Consider the following 24,314-nt stretch of genomic DNA (forward strand, 5'->3'; position numbering starts at 1 on the left):
TCCGTTAAGGTCTCACCACAGGCATAATAGTAGTATACGGTCTTGCTACGAGTATAATAGTGGTATATGGCTCTGCCACAGGTAAAATTAGGGGTGTGCAAAATTCCGACTCTGTCTGACCTCCGCTCCGATGCCAACTCCGATGGAGTCGGAGTTGTCGGAATTCGGAGTCGGAATTCGGAGTAGCTCCGAATAATTATTCGGAGTCGGAGCTCGATTTTGGAGCTGGGTTTAAAAAAAAATATTATTGAACGACACCGTTCCACTTAATATGGAACGGCGTCGTTCGGAAGTTCCTTCTTGAAGGGCTTCTTCTTCACGAACGGTGTTCTTCATTCCTCACTTCCTCTTCCTTTTCACTTCTTCTTCCTTCTTCCTTCTTCACTTCTCTCTCGCGTCTCCCGTCCCAGTGACTGAACCAGTGAACCCTCCGTCTCGCGTTCTTCAGAACACCGTTCGTCGTTGCTCCTCCCTGCCGCCGTCCCTCTGTTCAGCTTCCAGCCTTCCACCTACGGTGAGCCCTAAATTTATGAGCCCTAAATTTAATTCAAGCACGTCTCTTATAATTGGAGCCAGCAGTTGTGATTCTTGTGTATTGAATATTCAATATAGTCCCCAACACGGCGCTCAAAAACATGAATTTTACATTTTTTTGAAGACTTGCGCTCGAGCGAGGTGTCGAGCGCAAGTCGAGCGCACGTTGTATTGAACATTGGCTCGAGCGATATGTCGAGCGGAAGTCAAGCAAACCTCTCTGGAAGAGTTATGCTCGAGCGCTACGTCGAGCGCTCATCGAGCGAACCTCTCTGGAAGAGTTCTGCTCGAGCGCTACGTCGAGTGCTCATCGAGCGAAACTCTCTGTATGGATTCTGCTCGAGCGCGACGTCGAGCGCAGGTCGAGCGATCCTCTCTGTATGGATTATGCTCGAGCGCCACGTTGAGCGCACGTCGAGCGAACCTCTCTGGATGGATTCTGCTCGAGCTCCACGTCGAGCGCACATCGAGCGAACCTCTCTGTATGAGTTCTGCTCGAGCGCTACTTCGAGCGCACATCGAGCGAACCTTTCTGGATGGGTTCTGCTCGAGTGCTATGTCGAGCGCACGTCGAGCGAACCTCTCTGTATGGCTTCTGCTCGAGCGCACGTCGAGCGCACGTCGAGCGAACCCATCTGGATGGGTTCGTCTGAGTCAAGCGCACATCAACCGAACCTCAATGTAATAATACATCGATACATGTATTATTATGATACAATAATACATGTCCTATTGTATAATACAATAGCCTAGTTTATTTTTAAACTAATTTTTTGCTTCTAATTTAATTTTTTCAGCTTCATTGATTGTGATATGGATCCTAGACATAGTGGAGATGATCGTCCACAAGGGGATGTGGCGGATGCCAATGCTACAACTCCTACACCGGTGGGTACTTCCACCCCTAGAGCCACATCTAGGGCAGCTACATCTAGAGCAGCTACATCTTGTGCGAGTAGTCGACTCCCACTCCCAGTTGATATAGAGGATGAAGATATGTTCAACGAGGAGGAGGAGATGCCCATTGAGCAAGATCAACCACCACGACCTTCTAAAAAGAGGTCGTGGACATGGGAGCATTTCACCAAAATTCCTGGTGAAATTGCGAACCCAGTGGCAAGATGCCATTACTGTGGATCACTTTGTGGATGCCATTCGAAGAAGCAAGGTACCAGTGTGTTAATAGCACATCTAAATGGTTGCCAATGATATAAGATAGCGAAGGGATTGCAAGCCACTGATCAGACCAACCTCAGTTACCAAACTTCTACAGCCACTGATGGTACACAGACTAAGAAATTGGTCATCCCTCAATACAGTGAGAAGATGTTGAGGGACATGCTTGCAGAGATGATAATTACTGATGAGATGCCATTTACCACAGTCGAGAAAAGAGGCTTTCGAAAGTTTCTAAATTTTGTTGAGCCACGATTTCCCATTCCATCACGGTATACAGTGATGCGAGATTGTATGAAGAGGCATGCGAAGGACAAGGAGGAGATGAGGAAGATGTTTATTACCACTGGCCAGAGAGTGTCTTTTACGACTGACACATGGACTTCCATACAGAACGTCTGCTACATGTGTATCACAGCACACTACATTGACAGTGAGTGGATTTTGCATAAAAAAATTATTGGTTTTAAAGAAATTGTGGATCATAAAGGTGCATCCATTGGGGCGAAGATGGATGATTGTTTAAAGGACTGGGGAATTCGAAAAGTGCTGTGTATTACAGTTGACAATGCCAGTGCGAATGAAACAGCAATTGATTGGTTTAAGCGGAACACGACGGTGAGAGATGATGTCATTCGGGCCCACGAGTTTATTCACGTTCGATGCTGTGCTCATATCATTAACCTCATAGTTGTTGAGGGATTAAAAGAGGTTCATGATTCCATAACCCGAGTCCGCAACATTGTACGATATGTGAGGGGTTCCCCTCAAAGGCTTGCCAAGTTTAAGCAATAGCAGAAGATTTGAAGATTGAATGTTCTAGTATGCTGTGCTTGGACGTTCCGACTCGATGGAATTCTACATACATGATGTTGGATGTGGCACAGAAGTACCAAAAAGCATTCGAGCGGATGGAGGTCGAGGATGGGGGCCTGAGGTATGCTTTGTTGGAGCCAGCAGGACAGGGGCTCGGTGCGCCAGACGCACATGATTGGACCAGTGTGAGTTATTTTGTTGAATTTTTAAGAACTTTTTATGAGATAACCATGCGACTATCTGGATCCAAATATACGACTGCGAACTCATTTTTCAGTGAGCTCTCGGAGCTTCACTTCCAGTTGGAAAATAGTTGTACTGACTCTGCTGGATTGTTATCTGATATGGCTACGAGGATGAAGATCAAATATGATAAATATTGGGAGAATATTGAGAAGATAAATAGATTGCTATTTGTGGCTGTGATCCTTGACCCCCGAGTTAAGTTGGCCGTTCTAGAATTTTGGGTAAATTCCGTCCTCGGGGCAGTGAAGGCTGGAGAGTTTATTAGATTGCTAAAAAGTAATGTTGATGACTTATATCATCACTACAGTACTAGTGCTCAGCCTTCATCCGCAGTTGGTAGCTCCTCACATTCGAGGCCGACAGGATCGACAGTTTCCTCAGGTGATACTGACCCATCTGTAGGGGTTAGAGGCAATCGTGTCATACGGCAGTATCATCAACTCATGTCAACAAGGAATATTATGCATTGTACATCTGAGGTTGAACGATATTTTATGGAAGCTGTCGAGGCACCTAGTGATGTATTTCAGTTATTAACTTGGTGGAAAGTTAATTCCACCAAGTATCCAGTCCTTTCCCGTGTGGCCCGAGATGTGCTAGCCATTCCTGTCACTACGGTTGCCTCAGAGTCGGCATTTAGCACTGGAGGTCGCGTGTTGGATGCTTATCGGAGTTCATTGTCACCGTCAACCGTGGAGGCCCTCGTTTGCACACAGAATTGGATAAGTGAAACGCCCATTGGACTAGATACCGTTGGCGTTGATGCCGAGAGTTATAGGCTTGAATCGGGTAAGTTTATATGCTTTTAAATGATGATTTAATTATTTTTAATGTTTCTAACTTCTACTTTTTATGATTTTATAGATCTAATTGTGAACCCTAACATAATTACCGATGATTGAGAGTTTGGAACGGACGCTACTTGAGAGTTGGGATGGAGTTGAGAGAACCTCATTTCTTGGTAAGAATCAAATTATTCTTTTACCGTATATAATTTTTTATTATCAATTTTTTTTCATCTATTGATTGCTACTTTCTATCTTCATTTCAGGCGTGACCAATGGAACATTGGGGTTTGAGTGAAACCCGTGTTTAATTTTTATGTAGTTATATTTCAAGACTGAGTCATATTGTTATTACGTTATAAATGAGACTGTTATAACTTATGGCTGCATCATACATGTTATTTACTTTTTAAACTATTTATATAGTTATATTTATGTACTTATATCCCGAGCAAATACGTGGGATAAGTACTCTTTATTCTATAATTTCTATTAGTACTTATCCATCCTCTCTCAAAAGTTTATAATTTATTATCCAACTGAAATTAATCGAATTATACAAATTCGTACCATCATTCTTTTCTATAAAATTTTAAATTTGTGTAATTTTCAACTCATGAGTCATGAGCACTTTTAATGCTAAATTTCAAGCGGACATAAAACAAATTAAATATATAATCAAAATTCAGTAACAAAATCAGAACGAATATTTAAATTATTGAAAACTCTTGAATAAACCAAATATTTGTAGATGGTTCACTTTTAAAAAAATATATATATGTTGCCCACTATCTGAAACGAAATTGAACAACAAAATTTAAATAATAATAATAAAAAAAAATCTGAAATTGAGTTCGGAGTCGGAGCTCCGACCTCCGTTCGGAACTCCCTCCGAACTCCAGTCGGAGTTCCGATCGGAGGTCGGAGCTCCGACCTCCGATCGGAATCGGACTCCGACTACGTTCGGAGTCGGAGTCGGAGGGGAACTTTGGCTCCGACTTTTATCGGAGTCGGAGGTCGGAAATGACAACTCCGACTCCGTCGGAGTCGGAGCCCACCCCTAGGTATAATGGTGGTACAAGACCCTACCATGAGGGTTAAACATGACTTCTGTTTTGATATGATGCTCTGATATGGTGATAATATGATGCTCAGTTATGCTATGCCAAAAAATTTTTGAATAAGAATGTTTCTGAAAGTTTCGCTCTGATATTTTGATAACATGTTTTGATTCTGCATTCTGAAAATAAATATTCTGATTTTGCATTATGAAATTAAATGTTTTGTTCTGCATTCTGAATTCTGTAAATGCTCATGTTTACATATTATTATATGTTCTCTGCTTACTGAGTTGTTGATAACTCACCCCTTATCTTCACAATATTTTTCAGATAATTTGAATATTTCAGTTGAGAATCAAAATTATGGAGCATGGATGACATGATTTAAGCATAGTGGATTAAGCACAGAATGTTTCTATGACTATTGGCGAATTTCATTAGTAATTTTATCGTGTTCTAATGATTTAGTATTTTGGGAGGTTAATTATATTGAGATAGTTGGTTTGAAACAATAATTTTTATATAGCATTAAGAATTTGGAGTCTATAAATATATTGTTGAAATGTAAATTTGTGTGATAAGAAGTAACTCTTCGATCCCTCTAGGATCGGGGCGTTACAATTAACATCAAAAGTTGATGAGAAATAATCTTTACTAACAAGAAAAAAAATGAAGAATATAAGTGAGAAAACAATCAAGAAAAACAAGCCCCTCATAACTTTTTTTTACTTTTTTTCCTTTTTGGATAGATAGATAATCGAAGATTTTATTTAAAACTCAAAAGGCATAGTCTATGTAATAGAAAAAAATATATATACGGGCAATTTTTTTAAAAAAAATAGACAAATTTAAGAACCATATGAAAATTTTCATTTTTCAATAATGAACCTCACTTTTCTTTTTTCAAAGTGGGTGCGGAACTTGTAATCCTATAACTATATCTAGTAGAAAAAGTTGGAAAAAAAAGTCCAGCAGCCGGAATTTTATGCAAGTAATCGAAGGTTAAATCCTGAAACGTAGACTATTTTCGAATTTTAACTTGCAAAATTTAATCTCCATCCAAGCAAGTGTACATGCCCAAGCCAACCCAGAAAAAAGCTTAAAAAAGAAAAGTCAAAATATGTAAGTAAAGCGGTAAAAGGCAAACCCTCTTTTGTAATGCTGTTACAAGTATTATTTATCAGTCCCCTCAATTCACTCAAACCAAACAAGCTATGAACTTGCACCGTAAACACGGATTCTTTGTTCAATTGGAACCCTGCAGCAGGGACAAATAGCTTTACCCTTTTTATCATAACCCTCACTGCAGTTAGCACATAGAACTTGGTGAGCACACGGCAAGAAAACAACAGAAACTTCATCTTTCATGCAAATCATGCATTTCCTATCGCAGTTGGCTTCTTTATCTGAGGCATCTTCCAGACCATAGATGTCATGAAGCAGCTTAGCCATCGTTTCTCCTCTTGGTTTTGCTCCCTCATTGTATGCCGAGGATATCATATTCAATGGGTAATGCGATTCCGTAGTCTGAGCAGATGCTTTAAGACGTGAAAGTTCTTGCTCAAGTCTTTGAAGATCATCCTTGTGCCGCTGGAAGTCTATCTCTATCTTTAGGCGCAAAGCCTCGAGCTTTCGTTTGTTACTGGCCTCAGCAGCTTCCTTGCTGTGACGTTCCTCCTCCACTTGAGCCAAGGCTAGCTCTTTGACCTTCAGCTCCTGCCTCCACTTTAACTGCAATAGGAGAATTTTGGGCACATAGTTTAATTGAGATATACGCAAAAGAATTCATGTAAACTTGCAAACTATATAACCGAATATATAAGAAAAGCGCCTAACTGAGACAGTAGAACATGCACATGAAAAATAACAGTCATGTAAACCAACACAAAGAAATATCGTCCCATGCAAACTGTGTGTGAGAAAGCAGGTAAATTAATATTCTTAGCACACCTCAACCCGAGTGTATTAAGTTATTCATAAAAGGTAAAAGAATATCATCCCATGCAAATTGTGTGTGCGCGTTTATGTGTGTATGAAACAGATAAATTAATATTCTCAACACACCTCAACTTCTTTCTGAGCCAGTGTGATCCGAACCAGAAGTTGTTGCAATTCCTTAATCTTCTGTTTCTCGTCAGCAATCTCCTCCTGCAACTTAGTTTTTTGTTTTTCCCATGCCAAAAGCCTCTTCATGAACTTCCTCTCCCTCTTTTCAACCTCCAAACATGTTGTGACAGACTCTGATGCACTTAATTTAGAAGCCTCCTTCTCTGCTCTAATTTCAGCATTCTCAGTCTCTAGTCGTCTCACAGCCGCATTTGCCCTGTCCACTTGACCACTGGCTTTTCGCAATGCATTCTCCATCTCTGAGAGTCTCCTCATGGTTGTGTCCTCGAGAGTCTGTTTCCCTTTCTTCAACCTTTGAGTCTCCTCCCTTTCCATTCTCAACATCTTAAGCTCAGTCAGATCATGACAAAGCTTTCTTGCAGCTTGCATCGCCTTCTGATGCGCCCACTCCTTCCGGTCCATCACTTGTTGCTTGAGATCCTTAACCTGATGAAGTAGATTTACAATCATCTCATCCTTTTGATCTTCTGCCACAGAATCCCAGCTCTCATCAAGTTTCAAATCGCGAAATTTACTCAAAACCGAGCTCACAACCTCTTGGTTCTTCAAACCCAAAGATTCCTCACTCTGATCAGCTTCCCCCAACACAACATGAGCATCCCCGTGGAATGAAGCACTTGGGCAAGCTTGGGACAGTGGCTGCAGCTGTTTTGAGTTGGCTCGGAAACCAGCAGCAAACATTGCAACATTCCTTTTTAACAATGACTTCATTGAAGGAGAAAGAGTAAACTTCTTTGGGCATTCGATATCTCTCTGCAAAGTCACTTCTGTTCCACATGAGGAAAACCCAACAACCGGAAACTCCGACCTTCCCCCATTCCCAAAACCCCACCCACCATGAAACCTACAAAGTGCCGGGGCCACAACACCACGATCACTAACACTCTCAACACTACTAGACACAGCAGGACTATTACCAAGACCCTTACTTCCCATATTCGAAGGGAGCACCGGGATTTCAATACTACTTGCTCGACCCACATGAAGTTCACTCATAATCAAGCACCACATTGCATCACCCTTGCTTAAATTTGGTCTAACCTGTTGTAACAAACACACCATACCTGCGAGCGAGTACTCCTCCAACTGCTTCAAATCCGTGAATAAGGGCTCAGAATCATCGGAAACCCCAATACCACTAGCATTCTCACCACCACCACCACCACCATTACCACGATCACCGCCACCACTACCAGTCAAATAAGCCAATGAGTTATGCATAATGTTTGTCAACACATCCATGCCTCCATACCAATGCCCGTTTCGCAATATCGCCTTTAGGGCGACATCCTCGTCATACCCCAATGCAACAAGCTTAGATATAGCTTCATTGTACAAGAATTCCAAGTTTTTCAACAGAAATTCTTCTATCTGTTCCTCGGTGCAGTAACCCCACCCGTTATCGTCGGAATCAGGGTCATCAGAATCAGGGTTTTGGATCGAGTCCTTGAGACCCAGATGATCCAGACGGTATTTCCCGGATTTGAGACCCGAATCAAATACGGATTTGGAGCTTGATTCTCTGTCCAAGTGAGCACACGGACCGAATTCAGGTTTCACCGATCGGAGCCTCCGATTCGCTCGGATGTGCTTCTCTCTTAGAGTGCAACCCATGTGCGTGTACTGTGTGTATATATATAAGACTATAACCAGAGAAATGAATAAAGAAGCGTGATAGAATTACAAAAAGAAAAAGGGTATTAATTTGTATGAAAAAAAGAACGAGATTTTGATGGGATATGAGAGGGAGAGAGGCTCAAACTGCGTTTTTGCCGATGATCGGCGTTTTGATTCTGCACGAAAGCAGCAGCAGCAGCAGCAGCACGAGACAGAGATTGTAAAGAAGGTGATGACAAGGGACGGCCATGCAATTGCAGAGGCAATTTGATATGGGGTTAGGTGTTGGGTGCCCAAACATGGATGTCATGGATTCATGATCAGAGCAGAGGTGCCTCTGTTTGTGGTGCGGACCATGAAAAGCAAGTTAGGAAATAGTTTGGGGTTGGGCCCTTCCAAGTTTGAACGTAAAAGTCTTGTTTGATATTTCTGTCCTCTTTGAACATTAATTTAAGCCCAACTTCAAGTTTCCACTAAATACATGCCCAAAAATTAAGGAAAAAACAAAAAAGAATTCCCACGTTTTAATATAAAAAACTTACCTAAAATCCTAATTTGTATCATATACATGTATGAAGGTTAATCCATAATAAATGAGATTCTTAAATATTAGTTGGAAAGATTAAAAGAAAATGTTGTTAATATTAAAACCAAGTTTAGGTTTGGATAGTGAGTTGATATGAGATAGTTGAAAATTAAATAAAATATTGTTAGAAAATTATTTTTTAATATTATTATTATTTTAAAATTTAAAAAAGTTGAATTATTTATTGTATTTTGTGTAGGAATTTGTGAAAGTTATAAAGATTAAATAAGTTGAGATAGTTGTGTTTGGATAGTAAAGTATTCTTAGATATTCTATAAATAATAATAAAAAATTAATGATATAATATTGAATAGTAATAAAAAATAATAATAAAATGATAAATAGTAATAAGATACTCAGTATCCAAACTAATCTATGTATAAAAAATTAAGCTTAACTGTCAATCCAAACCGAGCCTAAGAATCTTAAATGTACAAAAATGAGACTGCAACAAAATAAACATCATTTACATATAACTTGGTCGGCATATATTTTACTCTCACTCTATTGCTAATGAACATTCTATTGAACAATGTTATTCTTTATCATGAATTTTATCATTCTCGGTTGTATTGATTGATGCGGTACCAATAACTCCTTTGTATAATTAATGCTCGTTAGACCCATTCTTCAAAAGGCATAAACTAACCACTATTATACATTTTTTCCTGGTTTAAATTCAGAAATAAGTTTGAGATAGATTGAAATAATTTATGAATAATAGAATAAAAATTAAATTATTTATTATATTTTATGTAAGAATTTAGAAAAATTGTTTTGAGATTTAAAAAAATTAAATTGTTTATTATATTTTGTGTAGAAATTTAAGAAAGTTATAATGATGAGATGAGATGAAATGAGTTAAGATAAATTTTGAATGTAAACGAGATTATCTCTTGGGTTAACTTTACTCTTTAGTTTCTTGTAAAAAAAAGAAGTAATAATCTTATTTGTCAATTGTCATGGGCATTAGAATAACAAATAAGAGAGGTTACTTTTAGGCAGTGAGATATTCTGTGAATAGTAATAAAAATGTAATAATAGAATATTAAAATGTAATAAAAATGTAATAATAGAATATTAAATAATAATAATAAATAATAATAAAATAATACCTGAAAATACTTCGGTACCCAAACTAAGTGGCACAACCCACATTTGAATCCGTGGCTACTGAGTGTACACGATATATCTATAGCTACTGAATCGATTGACAATTTGACGGGTTGTTTAAAATCTGAAAGTTTGTACTGAAGGAAACGTCTCCAATTCTCTCCCTTCTTTGTCGAAGTACGTAGTTGTTCATTCTACAATCTCTCTCTCTCTCTCTCCTCCCCCTTTTTTCTCCTCTAGCTTCTTTCCTTATTGGTAGGAAGAGATTGAAATGTGGCTGAGGATGAATGACTGTAATATTATCGTGGCAATGTATCTAACTATCAATTGACTACACCACTTTTTGTCATTAATTCAAATAATACTACTTTTTTCCATTGTTTGGTCGTTATGTTTGACATATAATTGTTTGACAACATCGTCTGTCAAGTTCTCACCTTTCTTTTCTTATAAATCTCATTGATGTTTGCCTTCAAATTTCTTATCAATTGAAGTGTTCTGGCAGACCCGGGTCTTTTTCGTTTTTTTATTTTATTTTTGGCTCCATCCAGGAATAAGAATGGGAGGATTAGAGCGTTCTGCATGTCTCTGGCAGTGAACTAGAAAGAGCTTGGAAGAGAAAAGAGTAATTCTGTGAGATTTTATTATGCCAGTTCCGCTTGCTCCATATCCGACACCTCCAGCGCCATATACACCACCTGCAAATGGTATCTGATGCAGTTCTATGCAAGATTACGCTTTTAAAACTGTAGATTCTCTTATCTTTTCGGTAAGATCAGGATTAGTCAAGAAATCTAGGCATCTTTCCAGTACCCTGTAATGACTAGCAAAAGATCTTCCCAAGGCAGTTATTTTTGGCTCATCATCCTAACAAGTAGATATATATTGCTTCTATCAGTGATTAAGTCTGAGATTATATCTATGTTCATCATCAGGTGCACAGAGCCATCTTGTGTGCTCTGGATGTCTAAACCTTTTACTTTACCCTGTTGGAGCAATGTCTGTTTGCTGTGCTGTTTGCCACGCAGTCACTGCTGTGCCACCTCCAGGTATGCTGTGTCTTTTTTTTCATCTCTTAATTTCTTCTTTGTTTTTATAACCCTGATACCATATCGATCGAAACTTGTAATTAGTTTTGATTCTCTTCAATCTCTATCGCACTAAGTAAGTAGACAAGTCCAAAGAACAGTCACTTTCTGTTTGTATTACTCTTTCACAGGCACAGAAATGGCCCAGTTGGTTTGTGGCGGCTGTCACACCTTGCTCATGTTCATCCGTGGAGCAACAAGCGTCCAATGCTCTTGCTGTCACACAGTCAATCTAGCCATGGAAGGTAACTATTTACTGCATAACTTGATTTACGAAATGCATCCTTTTCCCTCTTGAAACTCCAAAATAAGTTCTCTAATCTCTAGTATTTGTTAAGATGGAAAACCTTACCAACTGAGCAAACAAGAAATCATGCATACTGTCTGTAACAGCAAACCAGGTGGCGCACGTCAATTGTTGCAACTGCAGGATGCTATTGATGTACCAATATGGAGCCCGAACCGTGAAATGTGCAGTCTGCAATTTTGTGACATCAGTTGGGGTCAGTTCATCTTTCTTTTAAACTCGATCTGTACACTTTGATAGAACTAAAGAGTTTCCTCCTAATGTATGTGACTCAAAGTTAAGACGACAGGACTTCTAATCAGAAAATTGGAGTTAGCTGCTGTTTAAGGTGGATAACTTTGTTTGAGTTCATAAATAAATACAGCTTCAAGGCCAGCATGATATGGAGGGAAAGCAAATCACGCCAGGAAAAGAATAACAATGTTAGATCAAAAGACTTTCCATCACCCCCTTTTTTATCCAAAACTCTAACACACAAAATCCGCCTTGAACCGCCCACCAGTTCAAATGTGCTCATAAGCAGCATTGTGGATATCCTTGAATATGTAAACCACTTCTTTTACCCCCATAACTTTGAGAGATATTAAGATATAAAATAAATAATTGAATCTATTATTTCCATCAACTTAAGCTTTTGAGACAAGTGGTGATTTCACATAGTATCAGAGCAGGTCATGTCCTGAGTTCGAACCGTCCTAACTCTACACTCTACCTCATTTTATTAAATATTTCACGTGTTGGACCATCGATTAAGGGAGAGGAGAGTCTAGTCCACACATGAGGGAGAGTGTTAAGATATAAAATAAATAATTTAATCTACTATTCCCATCAACTTAAACTTTTGGTACAAGCGATAATTTCACAGATATTATATGTAAAATAACATGAGAACTATTTAGTTCTAAAACTTCCCCTTTTTGATCTGTGTTCTTATCATGTTAATGGTGATGTCAATGGATGATGATGCAGGCCTCAGCAAGCACGAGTGCTGAACAGAAGTTCAACAATTAAAACATCTATACATGAGCTACTAAGTTGTTGTTACAGATTCTACAACCTGGTTTTTCATATCATGAAACTGCCCATCAGTGCATCTTTCAGCAAGCCGAGGGTTTTTCTTTTCGTCAGTTGTACAGAGTTATTTTAGCATTAATGCGTGATGCTTTTGATGATGAATAAAGTTGGAGTTAGAAGTATGAAAACTATTCTGTCAGATGACTTTTGAGTGCATGCTTTTGGAACTGTTCAGATAAGAAGAAGTTCATTTTCCTTTACTTTGACGAGTGTGTATTTATTAATGACATTAAGCACACGAGAATCCTTTGCATGAGATAATTTCTGCTTTTGATTTTTGAACTCGTCCGAGTGCATGAAACAATGTCTTGGCAGCAACCAATGGAAAATTATGTTTGGTACCAAAGAGATATTTCAGAGACGATAGATGTTTATGACCATGACTTTCATGAATAACCTCAGTACAAGGATTAATTCTACGAAATAATTAAAGACAACATAGCCTTTAATTCATGAGCACATAAAATGTCACAACAAAGAGGCCAACCGGTACCTCGTTACTTTATTGAGAACAGCTAAGCAATATTTTAACGGTAATGAGTCTAATGACACACATCTTTTCCGACTGTTTTATTATTTCATTTTTTTTTTTTACTATTTTATTCTGGAATAAAAATTTTAGAATATAACCTTCTTATATAGTTTAGAAGAAAATATATTCAATCAATCAACGTAATCATGTAATTTAATTTTATAAAAAATTGACTCGGAGAGCAAAAAAATGTCAAGTTTTATAAAATTTAATTTTTTTTAATTAAATTATATGATTACGTTGGTTGATTAAATTTATTTTCTTTTAGATTATACAAGAAGGTCATGTTCTGAGATTTTTAATCCAAGTTCAAAGAGCAAAAGGAAGAAAAAAAAACGGTTGGATAGTAAAATAGTAGTAAAGAAAGTTATTGTTTGTTTTCACAGATGAGATAGAAGTTGAAAATTGAATAAAATATTATTAAAATATATTTTTTTAATATTATTTTTTATTTTGAGATTTAAAAAAATTAAATTATTTATTTTATTTTGTGTTAAAAAAATTATAATGATGAGATGAGATAGATATCATTATCTATATTTGAATTGTTGAATCAGCTGCTAACGCATCTTTTCCGATGTTATCTATATTTGAATTGTTGAATCAGCTGCGAAGGCTGATTCAACAATTCACGTGGAAGAAACAAGTATGCTCATTTATTTCATCCTCAGCCACAACTTCTGTTTCTCTTTGAAAGCGCATCCTGAAACATGTGATCAGTAGTACTTCTTGATGGGCAATGATTCTTCTTTGTAGGACATGACAAGAAGATCTTAACAGATCACTGACTCTCTCACCTGGTCGCTGAATATGCAATTTTTCTACGTCTCAACGTGGCCATTCTCATGTAAGAAACATGGTCCTTCTTGTTAAGAATGATGCGAAAAAAAAGTAAGATAAAATCGAAATTAATCATATACGAACACATGATTTATGTGGTTTAACAATTTACGTTCATAAAACTGTAGAGAATTTTATTCAAATGAAAAATTAAAGATATAGTGCGGCCGTACAAAAATAGTGTATATATATATATATATATATAGAACCCTAATTGGCGGCCGTATAAGAGTTTAATACAATATATAGTAAACTCAAAAAATTTGGTTCCAAATTTAGCCCCATTGAAAATTCACCAAAAAATTACAACAAATTCTTGTCGAGTTGGGTCATCAAATCGGGCTGCGACAAAACAAAATTAGAGTTTTTCTCAAAGTAGCTTATTCTTTTCAGATTCAAGAAGTTGGATTGTAATTTGTTTAGGATTTATATCTCTTAGAAAAACAAAATAGTAACTTAATCAAATACATTATTTTTTATCATTTAAGTTCAGATTACTGATATGTTATATCATTATTTTTTTGTTTTTCCAACTAATTTTATGTCTTGTTAGTTTTGTAACCAATGAATTCATAAATGTTATCAAATTTTAGAAGAAAGTTGAAGAGTCTACCCATTATGGCTATTGACAACTAGTGTTTGTTACTTTTGCACACTATATAAAATGCTTTTGATCCCTCTCTTCATTAATTCAAGCAAAGTTTGTGAGGATTCTCATCACTAACATCACAAAGTTTGCAGGGTGTTTCAATTTTCAAATGTTTTGTGAAAGTTAAGCCTTTAGATTTTCAAGTCAGGCAGCTGAGTCATATTTCAAGTTGAGGAAATTTAAGAAGAATAAAAGATCAACCATGCTCAATTGCAGTGCAGACTCATCTAGATGGTTATCAGTGCTAGATTTCCCTCTACTATTTGACAGAGACAGCAAGCTAAAACTAGTTTTGTCTGCATTTTAGTGCCCCCACAAAGGTGATGATGATAATTACAATTAGACCGAAATGATCTGTACAAGACAAATATACACATCATTCTGAGGTTGATCGAACAAAGTAACCAACAGCATTCTTACAAAGATTAAGACAAATTAAGTGTCAACTTAATTACCATGGAAACTCTTAGAAACAAGCAGTGGCCTTTTTGTATGCATCTTCAGATTCTTTACCCAGCACAACCTCAATCAAATCATGTTAATTTCCTCTCACAACCATTCAAAACCATACTTCTTGATTGATTGATTTCTTCCTGACACAACCATTCAAGAAACTAGTCCTGATTAAATACCATCTAGAGCTAGCCTATCTGGATCACAACTTGAAGAATTCCATGGATCTAACTCATCTCATAAAACCAGTTCTACAAGAGATGATTGTTCATTCCTTATAAATATGTCCAAGACCTTATCCACAGGTAATGTATGATTATTCCTCAACACTCCCCTCACGTGCAAGTCAGTATTTTTTTCTAGTCTTTGTCACGAGGTAAGTAGTGTGGGTCCCCATTCGTTCTGTGGTAGGATTTGACATCATGAAGAAATTCATGAGTCTAATTCATCTCATAAAATCGATTCTATAAAAGAAGATTGTTTATTCTTTATAAATATGCCTAAGACCTTATTTACAGATAATGTGAAATTATTCTTTAACACAACTTAACAAAAGAATTTTGAAGTTATGTGGAGCTGCAACAAGAAAAAGGAAGTAATTTTTGATATTTTGTTAAAATCACTATCAATGTACAACTTTGTAATATGCAGCCCCAGGACAAGAGGATAAACTTTAGAGGTCAGGCAAAAGGCGTTAGCCTTGAACTTGTCCTATATATTGATATTGCCTTGTCCACTTTGTAAACTGCCATGCATCATTAAATTGACAAGTGAAAAGCAATAACAATGACAGGAATACAAAGAAGAAGAAAATAAATAGACAACCGAAGGAATCTGATTCTTTAACTTAACGGATAGTGATGTTCTCTTGGGCTTGAATCATTGTGTTGACAGCTGAGACATTTATGTTGATTAAGATAAGAACTGAGCTTGAAAACAAAAAGCAAACATTGGATGATGTATTGGGGCCTGGGGGGATATTCATACTAACAAAACTGAACGTGCACAATGAAGTTACAAACATTTTCTTGTAGCAGATGGAGAACAGGTTTGGAGGGAAGCTATTTCTCCAATAGAAGAAATTGTTTTAGGCCTTTTACTTTTGCAATAATATGTTCTTTTCTACGTAGTGTTTGATTTTATGGATAAATCAATTTGAACACCAAAGACATTTCTGTCAAGTTTGTATCAGGCATAAGTACTTCATAATTGTTGCTTCTCTTTGTCCTAGCCGATAGGGTTGCTACCAGCCTACCAGCACCCCCCAAATAGGGGTGCCCCTGTCCTGGCCCCCATCCCCTCATGGGCGAGGGGACAGTTTGGGCCTCCATACCCCGACACCACCCCCAGTGGATGGGTGCTCTCGTCCGAACGCTAGGGGGTAGATAGGATCCCACGACCGTTCGCCCCACCCTGCTCACCGACCACCCACGACGAATAGACAACTAAAAATGCCAAAAAAATCCAAAACAATAAAATACAAATCCACAACAAATCGGAAAACAATAAAAAAATGTAACAAATATGACTTCTGAGCAAACACTACAAAGAACCATGTAACCATGTCCACGAATGGTCATAGGTCTCTTCACAAACCCTCGACCATTCATGCTTCAGGAAGGAGAAGAAAAAGTGGAGGAAGAGGAGAAGAAGAGGACACGGCGGCGAGAGGGAGGGAGAGAGACAACGACTAGGGGGTGGGAGAGGGAGGAAGAGAGACTGAGAGAACCAGATAGGAATGAGAAAGAGGGGGGTGAGTTAAACCTAACCCCAATTGTTTTGGGGAGAACGATTTATTAAAGAAAATCTTTTTTTTATTTTTATTTTAAATATATATGGGCTGGGCAGAGTGAACAAGGTAAACCCCGTTCGGCATCTGCTTATCTGAGGCAGGGCCCCCATCCACAAACGGGGGCCATGCCGGATGCTCACATGCATTTGCCTTGGCCAAGCAGATGCTGAACGGGGTGGCGGTGCCCCTCCGCCCAGCCCTACTAGCCGAGATAAGCAAACCGAATCCACATCAAGATGACAAATATGGGCAAGATGACGAATGGATTTGTAATTCAAATTTAAAGACTTTTTTTAAAGAGAAGTACTACAGTCACAAAAAGATTTTACAAAAATAAACTCTCAAACTGACATAATTTCATATGATATGAAAGATCTACTTTTCTATGAAGTAGATTTATAATTTAATGAACCACATCAAACTATGTCAGTTTGTAAATTTACTTTTATACAAGGTTAAAACATCTCTCTTAAAACAAAGTCATACCTAGCTCACCATTGATTGAACAAATATCCAGTTTCCTTCCGTTTTCCCTTCTTCATGAACCTCCGAGGGGCAAAACAAAACCTCCTAGAAATTGACAGCTTAAAGATTGCTTGCCCTGTTGCCCATGAACAAAAACTGCTACTATTTCTTGCTGCTGTACAAGAACCAGATGTCATCATGTCAAGATAACTTGTTGACACTAGAACTTGGCAAAAGGAAATGTGCATACACAGGTCTATCCAGACTAACATCATCAAGACGCCGGGACACTACTATGAAAAAGTAAGTGGGAAGATTGAAAAAGGAAAGTATCTTCAACAATAATATCAATCTGCAGATGATACATGGTATATAATGTTTGCTTAGTAATCCGCATACATTATTAACAGGGTAAAATACAGGGAAGGGTGAAAATTGGAACGGGAACTAGAAAAAGGGAGGGGAAAATGCAATCTGCAAGTTTTACTCCATCGATTCTACTCCTAAACTGATATTGTACATTGCTTATTCGTCACCCATGGCCAACTCCAATGCATAGTCATCCCTCTCCTGCAACATTCAACGCAATGAAAAGGGTGAGTTTGTTTGATTTCTTGTTCTTTATTGACACCTGTATTCCTCCGTTTTTGCTCATTAAATTCCTGTTTTTGGGGGGATTTAAAGGATTAGAGGCTTACAACTGGTCCTCGGGCAAAATATCTTCCAAACTGAAGCCAGTATACCTGAATACACCAAAATTTTCAAATTACAGAGCATGTTAGATCAAAATAGTAATAAGCAGAATAATTCAAAAATACACCACTCTTTTTGCCCTCCTTTTACTTTCGTTCTAGGATATAGTCAGAGAACTGAACCAACATCACTTCAGGCATTTATACAATTCAACCTCAATGATTACACAAAAAGCACAATCACCAAGGACTTAGTTTACATATTTAAATCTCGAAGCAAAAATTCCAATTCCTATTTGACATCCAAAAATGCGGTTAGCACTCCATCTAATCAAATGGTTGTAACTATTTGTCTTACCTCATCCTCGTCTTGTGTTTCCACTTCAAGGTCAGATGATGGGAAGCCCACACAAAGCAGTGCATACCCCTGCATTACAGAGGAAACAAACATAAACCTAACACATTTTTTAAGGAAAAAAGGAGGAAAAGATATATGAAGAAACATATAACTACAAAAGACCCACGTACACAGTAAACTGCATATGTGCTTCTGCAGTATAATGTTGCCACAAGGTCTTCCATAAGGGTAAAAAGAAGGTGCCTCACATCTAATAAAAGATGCTGAATGACATCAGGGAGTTATTGACCTTGTTTGTATAGATCTATGCATTTTCCAATGCATCGGGCTGGTATAGAAAGTCCCTCTGACTAATGTTTCAGCATACTAGGTTAACTTACATGGATTCACTTTGTGATCAACAAAGTCCCTCTGACTCCCATGCATATTGTTTTCTTTTCTTGCTTACTTTCCTAGTGTTTTAGAGAAAAAAAAATCTAGCAGAAATTAAGCAGGCCAAAATCTTTTGCCTAAAAGCAAGTGTAAGAGCACCCTGTCAGTTAAATGACCATTTGTGCAAAGTATATCCAACTTAATGTGCCTATTACACATGTGAGATGGTTGTAAAGCTTGATCTAGTAAAATTGTTCAATTAGTCAGGGTCCTCAACAACAACATTTCTAAGACAGTTTTGATTTCATCTAGCTTCCAAAATCATCTCAGACAAACTGCACCGGATCATCTCAGAGATGACATTCTTCTGTCAAATTGATCAATTCTTTGGACTACCACCCCAGATCATAATCTAGGAGTCAAAAAATTGATTTTTCAAGCACAATTATACAGGAGGAGCATTCAAATAGAGAACTTTCAGAACTGAGACCCTCATTCATGGTCACTACATGAAACCTGCAAGTAAAAAGGAATTGTGATCCAATTCCAAACGAAGGTAACAATACGTACTTTTGATTTCAATTCTGCAGATATTCCTAGCGCTTCAGGCTGCCTAAGTTGTCCAGATTTGACACGTACAGCACAGCTAGTACAACAACCTGCCACATAGAAGAAGCTCTTCAGAAAGAGCAAGTTTAAAAGAGATGAGACAAGGCCAATGTTATAGTCGGTTTTTGCCCCCTTTTTTTCTTTCTTTTAAGTGTTGGAATAACAAATAAACTTTAGTTTTATAGAATAAAGTGAATAAAAAAGTGAGTAGGAATTATGAACCAGCATATTTGATCACTAAGGTAGCCTGTAAATACTCAAATCTACTACCACCACATGGCTATCTGGAGATTCTAGCACTCCTTATGCTGGAACTGTTATTCAAAGTTCAAATCTCAACTAATGTTTCAGTTTCACGACTAGTCTACATTGGCACATACCATTATTGGGAGAATAAGTCGATTGCCCAATACAGGAAATCGTGCATATTTTCTGGAGTCTATGACTCTATGGACCCTCTGGCTGCCTGAGGAGATGCAACATTGACATCCAACTAATGCGTCTTTTGGCTATGACTTACACTGCTATGACTATTTTCTGCAATTTATTCATTACTTAGGACATCGCAAGTTTTTTGATGATGCTATGAGTATACCGTGACGGCAAATACCATACTCCGCCAAGAATGACATATAAATGAATGTCTGATCTGATATCATGATAAGTGAAAATATAAGACATATCATCATTAATATGAGGCAAGGTGAGCCTCCATTCTGATGTCATGATAAAGTATCTCAAGAGCCTATGCTAAGAAAAGAGTAAAAAACTCGACAATATAGTTATTAACTTATTATTCTAACAAGATGGTTAATGAACCAATGAATTAGAGAACAATACCGTGCCTGCAAGCGAAAGGAAGGGAGATGTTCTGAGATTCAGCAGTGTGCAGTATATACTGGTCCTGCATTTGCAGTTACAACCTAATGAACTACATGTGAATTCGAAAGTACTGATTATATTGGAGAATAAATATATACACACTCACAAGAACACACGCACACACACATATATATATATATATATATATATATATATATCATAGATTTTACTTTTTTAAGAACTCAACTAGGCCAAGAAATTCTAAAAAGAAAGTGTATACGATTCGGAAACAATTTGATTTCCTTTGTTTTTTTGGCGCATTTTCTTGGGAACCTGGGAACCAAACCGGTTAGTAGTACCTCGGGAACGAAGAACTCGTGTACCACTCCACGTTGTCTGTCGTGAACGGTGACTTTATGGGTCGGGATCGACGGAGAATGGCTGTTGCCGGCCTGAGCGGTGAATCCAGCGGGCGTTTGCAGCTCCGACGTCGTTTTTCGGCGACATTTTAAGGAACTCTTCTGCAAAGCTAATTGCAGGCGAGGCGCTGGTCTCCGGTACACCGCAGTGCAGGAGGGATTGCAAGCAACTGTAAGGTCCATCGTTGCCCTCTGTCGCTCCCTTCTCTTGCTCGGTATCGGGATAACGCAAAGAGATAGTGATCCAGAGGCCACGTCTATATAGAGTGATATGTAGGAAGGAGCTACGGACCGTCTGATCAATTTGACATAAAATCGTTTAAAAAAACATTATTAATTTTGATCTTATATGATTATCAGGGGAGGTATCATGAATTCCACATAAATAAACGAGTTTGTATTTAATATAAATGAATTTTGATAAAAACGGATTGATTCAAAAAGATAAATTAGTTGATTGCGGATCAATCACATCGTGATCGACTCAATTGGTTGTGGGGCATAAACTTTAGTTTTAATTTTGATAAATGAATTTTGATAAAAACAAATATATCTATTTAAATAAAATAATAAAAATGATAAATCACATGTTAATGAATAGCGTGGAAAATCGGGATGATAATTGACAAGAAACATTTCTCCCTTTTTTTTAATTTTATAAAGGAAAATTCAAAAAAATAATTTTAGTTTTAATTTTTACATTTTCTAACGAATGCATACCCATACGATCTGGCAGAAATCCCATCCCCTAATCATAAACTTATCACAAAATTCCTGGTGGGGCATGTAGTAAGCCATATCGAAGACGCAATACAGTAATCGTAGGACTCATGCGAGAAGAAAGTATAAAGCATGTATCAATTGAAGGACATTGTAAGAGTAATCACTTGTAAATAATATTTGACGTCTGAGTAGTTTTCACACCAGTTTTCAACAATTCAACCACAATCTTCTCGATCTCGTATTTTTTATAATAAGGATATCGGTAAAGTCGAGTAAAATTGGAAGGATTCCCTCTTTCAATTCTATTATGTGATCTTGGTGTCATTTGGGTGGTAACTCAGTAGGTTTTTCAAATACCTGTTAAATTTCTTGAGTAAGAGTTGTATTTTAGGACATAATGGCTGCTGTGATTTTTTAGTAGGAGTAGTAGTTTACTATAAAAAAAAGTCCCCTGCCCTTACTAACAGTGTCCAGCAAAGACTTCTTCCCACCCTCAAAGGTAGAGCTACTTTGTTTCATTCCTAACAACTGGATTTGTTTATCATTCTATATAAATTTTATTGATAGTTTAAAGAAGTCCTAAGTAATGGATCATAAGGTGGCCAACCATTGGACTCTTAACACAGCATCACAAATACCCAAAGGAAGTAGGTAATAAGGTGAATAGAAAGCATTACCTTGAATTTTGGTGTTGACTTCTCGACAAAGTCCTCCACTATGAATGGTATCCCCGTTTGCCACCTTGACTGACAACTTCGTTGTTGGTTCTATGTATAAGCTTGTTCTTCTATTTATGGAGGGGTCTAAGAAATTGTGGGTGCTACCTGAGTCCTCCAAAATCACCAACCCCTCTCTCACAATCTAACCATGAATTCTCATAGTGTTTGAAGTAAGAGTTCTAGTGATTGCATTAATGAAAATCTCAAGTTCCCCTTGGACAGTAGGTAACACACTTTGTAACGCTCCAATAGAATGCCCAAACTACATGGCCTATACTCTAAAAGAACTAGTCAATGATACAATTGGAACCACATTAGAACCTTATAAAGAGCAATAACTTCTCCTTCCCAAATAATGTGGGATCTCATACACCATCTACTATATTCTTGTCATATGGAGGGTATCACACACTTCCTTCCTCAAAATCTTTGGAATCATAAAAAACCTCCTCTGACTTCTTATCTTCCCTTTCCTCATACCTTACAACAGATACATTTTGGGTCTTTTACATACATGGAAGGAGTTCTATTTCTCTTCACAATGGTAACATAATCTTTTTTTTTTTCCTTCTCATCCATCTGTGCAGAGAAAACTCTCCTTATAGGGGCTGCATATTTAGGGGCTCTATTTTGACCTTCACCATAATTAACCCCTTGTCTAGCACCTGATGATGATGAGTTGTTTCTTTCCATCCACAATTTCACAATTTTCCTTGTATTGACTAGATATTCTTCCTATATTTTTACGATGCCAAATGCAGCACTCAAGTTCACCGGATTAAACATACGGAGTGAGAGGCATATCTTGTCTTTGAGGCCACTAAGAAAGCAGCTCAACTTGTGAGTGTCTGAGAGCCCCATAAGCCTGTTTGAAAGGGCTTCAAATTGACCTTTGTAAGCTGCTATTGTTGAAGTTTGCTTCAGCCTTGTGATTGCTTCTATGGGGTCATCGTAAACGGTGGTGCCAGATCGCATTTCGAGGGCTTGAATGAAGGTCTAGTAGCAGGTAAACTGTCCAGCATCTGTTGCATCTTGGTACCAAATCAATGTCTCTCCATCCATGTGATATGAAACCATGAGTAATTTTTGAGCCAGAGGTGTTTAATGAAAGTCAAAATAGTGAGATGCCTTAAAAATCCATCTAGCTGAGTCTATACCATCAAAATGTGGGAAATCCAGATTGATTCCCCTCTGCCCATGCCTCCGATGGTCATAGTTTTCTTGTTCCAATTTTACATGTAGTTCACGGTGAGGTACTAGGTTTTGGGTAGCAACCATAGTACGCATCGTATTATTCATTTGGTTCTGGGTAGCAATCATAGTACGCATCTACTCTCTAATCTCCTGGATGCTTTGTTCATGTGCCTCAACTCGCCTCTGTACTCCCTCTTGGTGTTGCTTGGATCGGTGCCCTCAACCATTAGAATCAGTGTCTCTGGAAACCAATTGTTATGGGTCTGGTTGTAATTGGAAATGAGGAAAGAAATATAGATGAAAGTAGATGTGAAATAGAGATGAAATTGATGGAATATTACTGAATATTACTGTAAATGACTGTAAATGATAAGGGATTTTTGAGAAACTCTAGCCTCTAGTGTTCGTGCCAAATTCATACAAGATATTAGATGTTGTTTTCTTCCTCTCTTCTCCCATATATTCCCTTTGTCTATTACTAACAACTTCTAACATACACGGACTTGGCAATCTACAAATAATAGAATGTAAATATAAAATATCCTACTGCATATTCCTACTGAAAGTAATTAAAACGATGCGTTCTAATTATGACTCCTTAAACGGTGCGTTACAAAGGCCTCGTGCTGCTGCTGCGTTTTGGTCTTTTATTCTCCCTATCCAAAAACGATCTTGTTTGACTTAAGGCTTCTTACTTCAATTCAAGACGTAACTCCTTCTCTCTTCTGTTGAGTATTCACAAAGTCATAACAGTTTGTTTGCACGGAAAGAGTATTTGCCTATTTGGGGTATAGAAACATTCAGTTCTCCCCATAAAAGACCTAATAGGAGGAGTGAGGTAATTTCTTATAAGGTTCAAGATGAGTTTGTTTCAATGCCATGTGGGACTTCTCAACACGCCCCCTCACGTGTGGGCCGGTATGTCCGGTACCATCATTGTGGGTAGGTTGCTGGAGTCCATCATCGGTTATAAGTTAACCAGCTCTGATATCATATAAAAACATCAATTTCTCCCCATAAAAGGCCTAATGGGAGGAGTGAAGTAACTTTTTATAAGGCTCAGGATGAGTTTGTTTCAATGTCGTGTGAGACTTCTCAGCATGGGGAATAGTTTCGATCGTGTTTAGTCCACCCTTTGTTATGCA

At 37.8% G+C, this 24,314-nt stretch overlaps 3 protein-coding genes across 6 annotated transcripts; 1 reads left to right on the forward strand and 2 right to left on the reverse strand.

Annotated features, from left to right (window-relative positions):
* Window positions 1-5,640: 5,640 nt before the first annotated feature.
* LOC108980446 (MND1-interacting protein 1-like) lies at window positions 5,641-8,756 on the reverse strand. Of its 3 annotated transcripts, none has more exons than XM_018951374.2 (3): window positions 8,506-8,756; window positions 6,683-8,368; window positions 5,754-6,349 (listed from the first exon to the last, which is right to left on the reverse strand). In XM_018951374.2, the coding sequence occupies exons 2-3, from the start codon at window positions 8,357-8,359 to the stop codon at window positions 5,831-5,833; spliced, it is 2,196 nt and encodes a 731-aa protein (XP_018806919.1). In that variant the 5' UTR covers window positions 8,360-8,368; window positions 8,506-8,756; the 3' UTR covers window positions 5,754-5,830. The 3 variants fall into 3 exon arrangements, with proteins under 3 accessions (XP_018806918.1, XP_018806919.1, XP_018806920.1); XM_018951375.2 differs by having other exon boundaries at window positions 6,683-8,388; window positions 8,506-8,661; XM_018951373.2 differs by having other exon boundaries at window positions 5,641-6,349; window positions 6,683-8,707.
* Window positions 8,757-10,174: 1,418 nt separating this feature from the next.
* Window positions 10,175-12,730, forward strand: LOC108980443 (protein LOL1-like). 2 transcript variants are annotated; one of them, XM_035693788.1, is made up of 6 exons: window positions 10,175-10,238; window positions 10,613-10,768; window positions 10,997-11,110; window positions 11,281-11,394; window positions 11,543-11,652; window positions 12,426-12,730. In XM_035693788.1, the coding sequence occupies exons 2-6, from the start codon at window positions 10,708-10,710 to the stop codon at window positions 12,465-12,467; spliced, it is 441 nt and encodes a 146-aa protein (XP_035549681.1). In that variant the 5' UTR covers window positions 10,175-10,238; window positions 10,613-10,707; the 3' UTR covers window positions 12,468-12,730. The 2 variants fall into 2 exon arrangements, with proteins under 2 accessions (XP_035549681.1, XP_018806915.1); XM_018951370.2 differs by lacking the exon at window positions 10,175-10,238 and having other exon boundaries at window positions 10,550-10,768.
* A 4,841-nt stretch (window positions 12,731-17,571) lies between these two features.
* LOC108980451 (ferredoxin C 2, chloroplastic) lies at window positions 17,572-20,796 on the reverse strand. The gene is made up of 6 exons (XM_018951380.2): window positions 20,474-20,796; window positions 20,133-20,196; window positions 19,254-19,342; window positions 18,312-18,380; window positions 17,960-18,004; window positions 17,572-17,831 (listed from the first exon to the last, which is right to left on the reverse strand). The coding sequence occupies exons 1-6, from the start codon at window positions 20,714-20,716 to the stop codon at window positions 17,787-17,789; spliced, it is 555 nt and encodes a 184-aa protein (XP_018806925.1). The 5' UTR covers window positions 20,717-20,796; the 3' UTR covers window positions 17,572-17,786.
* Window positions 20,797-24,314: the final 3,518 nt, after the last annotated feature.

Source organism: Juglans regia, chromosome 9, assembly GCF_001411555.2.
Source record: "Juglans regia cultivar Chandler chromosome 9, Walnut 2.0, whole genome shotgun sequence".
NCBI lineage: Eukaryota > Viridiplantae > Streptophyta > Magnoliopsida > Fagales > Juglandaceae > Juglans > Juglans regia.

What these genes read in the sequence shown, in the direction of transcription:
- LOC108980446 (XM_018951373.2), bottom strand. Translation starts at nt 8,359, where the DNA reads ATGGGTTGCACTCTAAGAGAGAAGCACATCCGAGCGAATCGGAGGCTC. An exon ending in TGGCTCAGAAAGAAGTTGAG is followed by an intron (nt 6,350 to 6,682) that starts GTGTGTTGAGAA and finishes CTCCTATTGCAG; the next exon opens with TTAAAGTGGAGGCAGGAGCT.
- LOC108980443 (XM_035693788.1), top strand. Translation starts at nt 10,708, where the DNA reads ATGCCAGTTCCGCTTGCTCCATATCCGACACCTCCAGCGCCATATACA. An exon ending in CACTGCTGTGCCACCTCCAG is followed by an intron (nt 11,111 to 11,280) that starts GTATGCTGTGTC and finishes ACTCTTTCACAG; the next exon opens with GCACAGAAATGGCCCAGTTG. An exon ending in ATTTTGTGACATCAGTTGGG is followed by an intron (nt 11,653 to 12,425) that starts GTCAGTTCATCT and finishes ATGATGATGCAG; the next exon opens with GCCTCAGCAAGCACGAGTGC.
- LOC108980451 (XM_018951380.2), bottom strand. Translation starts at nt 20,716, where the DNA reads ATGGACCTTACAGTTGCTTGCAATCCCTCCTGCACTGCGGTGTACCGG. An exon ending in CTGCAGAATTGAAATCAAAA is followed by an intron (nt 18,381 to 19,253) that starts GTACGTATTGTT and finishes TCTGTAATGCAG; the next exon opens with GGGTATGCACTGCTTTGTGT. An exon ending in AAACACAAGACGAGGATGAG is followed by an intron (nt 18,005 to 18,311) that starts GTAAGACAAATA and finishes TGGTGTATTCAG; the next exon opens with GTATACTGGCTTCAGTTTGG.